This window comes from Zalophus californianus, chromosome 3, assembly GCF_009762305.2.
Source record: "Zalophus californianus isolate mZalCal1 chromosome 3, mZalCal1.pri.v2, whole genome shotgun sequence".
In the NCBI taxonomy this organism is placed as follows: domain Eukaryota; kingdom Metazoa; phylum Chordata; class Mammalia; order Carnivora; family Otariidae; genus Zalophus; species Zalophus californianus.
This window is the reverse complement of record NC_045597.1, coordinates 159,855,210-159,859,022: the sequence shown is the minus strand read 5'-3', so window position 1 is coordinate 159,859,022 and position 3,813 is coordinate 159,855,210. Positions and strand designations below refer to the sequence as shown.

At 35.5% G+C, this 3,813-nt stretch overlaps 1 protein-coding gene across 1 annotated transcript; it reads right to left on the bottom strand.

The window, feature by feature from the left end:
* Positions 1–2,711: 2,711 nt before the first annotated feature.
* Positions 2,712–3,386, bottom strand: LOC113919265 (ras-related protein Rab-33B-like). Its single transcript, XM_035726477.1, is given in 1 exon segment — positions 2,712–3,386. A coding segment is annotated over 1 exon segment (675 nt).
* Between the last annotated feature and the right edge of the window lie 427 nt (positions 3,387–3,813).

The window sequence follows — 3,813 nt, the reverse complement described above, 5'->3', positions numbered from 1 at the left end:
AGTTAAACTTGTGGAAACTGAAGACAAAGGAAAAATCTTGACAGCATCCAGAAAGAACTGACACCTGATAAAGGAAATTTTCAACTTTTAATGTTTGTGGGCCTTGCTGCTGGGCTCCCAAAGTCAAAGTAACTCGACAAAACCTCAAAGCATGGGGTCTTGCTCCAAGCACACATTATTACATCTCCTTTGTTAAAATAACCAAAAAGGAGCATTCTGAACACAAAAAGAAAAAGAAAGAAACTTCCCTGATTCCCATAGTCATACAGCCCTGCATATACTAGAAACGTAAGGTCTGCAACTTTCTGAAATGTCCTTTGTCAAATAATTTGTAACTTTTTTTTATGGCAAAGCTGGTTTATTGAACTTCATAAAGAAATGTTACAATGACACTATTCCACAACGAAATCATTTAACTTTAGATTCCATGAGGAAACATATTAGCAATATATGTCAATAAAGCATTGTCATTAATAGCTAACTACATTAGATTCTGGATTAGCTCCCTTAGGTTGATCTCAAATTAAGACTTTCCCAAAAGATACCTGATGTTTTCAATTAAGGATCACAATTAAAATAAATTCACACAGGAGTTACAAAATGTTGTGACTTGTGCTTTAAAAATTTATAATTATTTGTTTGATAACCACCATTCTGGAAGTGGTTTCTCAACAAGGAAGTGTTTTATAAATATTCTGGAAAATATCTAAAATTTTTATCCCCATTCAACTGATAAGTATGCTCTTTAAAAAATAAAAACCTATGTAGAAAAAAATTAAAACAGTAAATCATTGCAAATGAGATACAAATATTTTAAAATTAATAAATATTAAAGTGAAAAAATAAGTTCTTTCACAGAACTGTAAAGGATACCTACATTACGTTCTTATAAAAAGAAACAGTTAAATTATTTTTTAAACCATTTTAACAGCACTTAAAAACATAAATGTGCTTGGAAGTTTTGTAAACTTTCTTCCCACACTTTAGAAAATGTTTTAAAAGCAACAAACAGATTCCCTTCTTTAAAAAACTGTTACACCCACCACAATTAGCACAGTTGTCATTGTTTTACTACAAAATAGTTACAAATCAGCAATTTAAATTCTAACCATTTTTAATTCTAGCATGATAGGAAAATTGGATTAATCTCCCTAAACACAGATAAAGCCAACTTGTTTTTCCTTAAGCTCTAATATTTAAAACTGAATAATTATTTCCTATAATTATTTCTTTCAGTTCATTTAATAGCATTACCTTGTTTTTATAATTAAATTATCCAATTAGGATCACCATGATGATTAAACAAAACTCCTAAACTAGATTAGATTACATATTTGATTTCCTACATTCTGAAAATATTATGAGTATAATCATCTTTTGGCTTAATTACCTCTAAAATATCAAGGACAGCAATCTATCAGAACTAATGAATGTGCACCCTTCAGTTAAAGTTCATGGCTTATGTTCCATTCATGTAATAGCTTTGTATGCAAACTTACTATTTTCTACGTGCAAAGTCTTAAATTTAAAATAAACATACTTAGGGTAAGAAATTTCTTGAACTATTCTTTACACCACTGAGGGAGAGAGACAAGGTATTTCTCAATATCTACTTTATTTTTCATACTGAGGAGGAATAGCTTGTTGTGACCATAAAATTTAAAGATTTTAAAAACTGAAACACTGTAACACAATATTATTACAGAAATATATGTAGACTCCTAGGAATTAGAGGTATGCCTTCAGAGCTACAATCCAAATAGAAGTTGATTTGTTAATTCAACCTTTAGTCATTAAATTGACTGACTGTGGGGGAGAGCAAGAGATACTATGCCAGATACACAGCTTGAAATTACTAAAAGCTAAGAGAACAGGTCTCCTGTGGTAGCCAGGAACCACATTTACCTATTTCCCCCCAAGTTACAACTCCTCCAATGCTTTCAAGTGGTTTTTCAGTAAAGATATCAAAATAAAATATAAAGCACCTTATTATATCTCTTCATTTACATTAAAGTCAGACTTGCTTTTGCATATTCTAATAGAATTTAGTAAGAAAACAATTCAAATTATTTTTCTAAAAATAACAATGACTTCTGTAGATCTGATTGATATATTGATTAGAAATATCAAGCATCTGGAATCACTGGAAGTCATTCTTTATGCACTGAGAACCAGAAAATATTCTATGCCTTCTCCCCACACTGGAACTAAATACAGTCTTGGCTCTCAAATGTACCAATAATAATGCAATTAAATACATCAATAATACAAAGACAGAACTCCAGTGAGAGGCAAATACCAGTTTTGTCCTATTGAGAATACTTCCCAAAGAACATACCTAGTAAGTATGTCCTAAAGCCTTAATTTTTTTTTTCAATCCCAGAACACAGGATTGAACAGTCATTTACTCCTAAAATACCATCATGCTCTCATTTGAAGCCTCCTTCACTGGGCTCTCAATGGGAAGATGGTCTAATTCATCCTACCTTTACTTCATTTTCAACCACACGTGAAAACCAACTTTTGCCCTGTGTTGTCACAATGACAAATGTAATTAAGTAGATACAAAATACAAAAATTAGCATGACAATGATAAATAGTAAAATGTCAGGATGATCCATTATATTTGAGATTAAATCTTATGACTTATCAGTGTCATACTTCAAAAGCATTTCTTAGGTAAAATTAGATAGTATAATAAAGACTGTTACTTAGCACCAGCATGTCATTGCAGGGTTTGGTTCGGGCTTCAGAATAATTCCGTTATCAGGGGGTTGACTAAGCATTAATGGTTTGTGGCTCTTAAGTTTATGAGCCAAGGTCATAAATATAGCTTCCATGTGGTCATTATCATTGGGGTTTTTCGCAGAGGTTTCAAACAAAGGCATACTGTGTGTGTCAGCAAATGTTTGTGCCAAGTCTGTAGGTACTTGAATGGCACTTCTCAAGTCACATTTATTTCCAACTAGAATCTGTGGTATGTCACTGGCTAGCAAATGTCTGCATTCTTCTATCCAAGATGGCAGGCTATGAAAACTAGCCATATTAGTCATATCATACACGAAGACAACAGCATGGACATTTCTGTAATAATGCTGTACCATGCTCTTTCTAAATCGTTCTTGTCCTGCTGTGTCCCATAACTGCATCTTGATGCGCTCCCCATCTATCTCCACCGCACGTTCTCGGAAATCCACCCCGATAGTAGCCTCGGTGCGTTCCGGGAAACGGCCGGTGCAGAAGCGGTAAGTTAGGCACGTCTTGCCCACGTTGGAGTCACCGATCACGATTATCTTGAAGATACGGGAGCGAGCCGGAGGCAGAAATACTGAAGCCCCTGACACCGCACCGCTGGACGAGAAGCTTGCCTCAAGAGACTACTCCATCTCCATTCTCCGGACCCGCCCCAAACTGGAAAGGCTTGACGGCGGGTGCGGAGGGCTGGCCCACCGAGCGGCCAAGCAGAGCGCCCCAGGCCCGATACCCAGGCTGGCCCAGCCTCGCCACGTCCCTGTAACTTTTTAATGTAAAAAAAAAAGTATATAACCCTACACCAAATGTTCCTTTGCAGGAGCACTCTCTTCTTTGCGAAGTTTGTGTATCCCCCACAGCAGTCCTGACTTGGGCTCAAATAAAACTCTCTTACTTCTAGAGATTCTAAAAGGTTTGTTCATTTGACATCAACACACTTCACCTATAGGAGAAAAACAATGGAAATGACAGCAAATTTCAAATTTCCCGGAAACGTGGAGGTCAGAAGGAAATAAATGTTTTTCAAGTGTTGAAAGGAACTGTCAACCCAGAATCCTATAC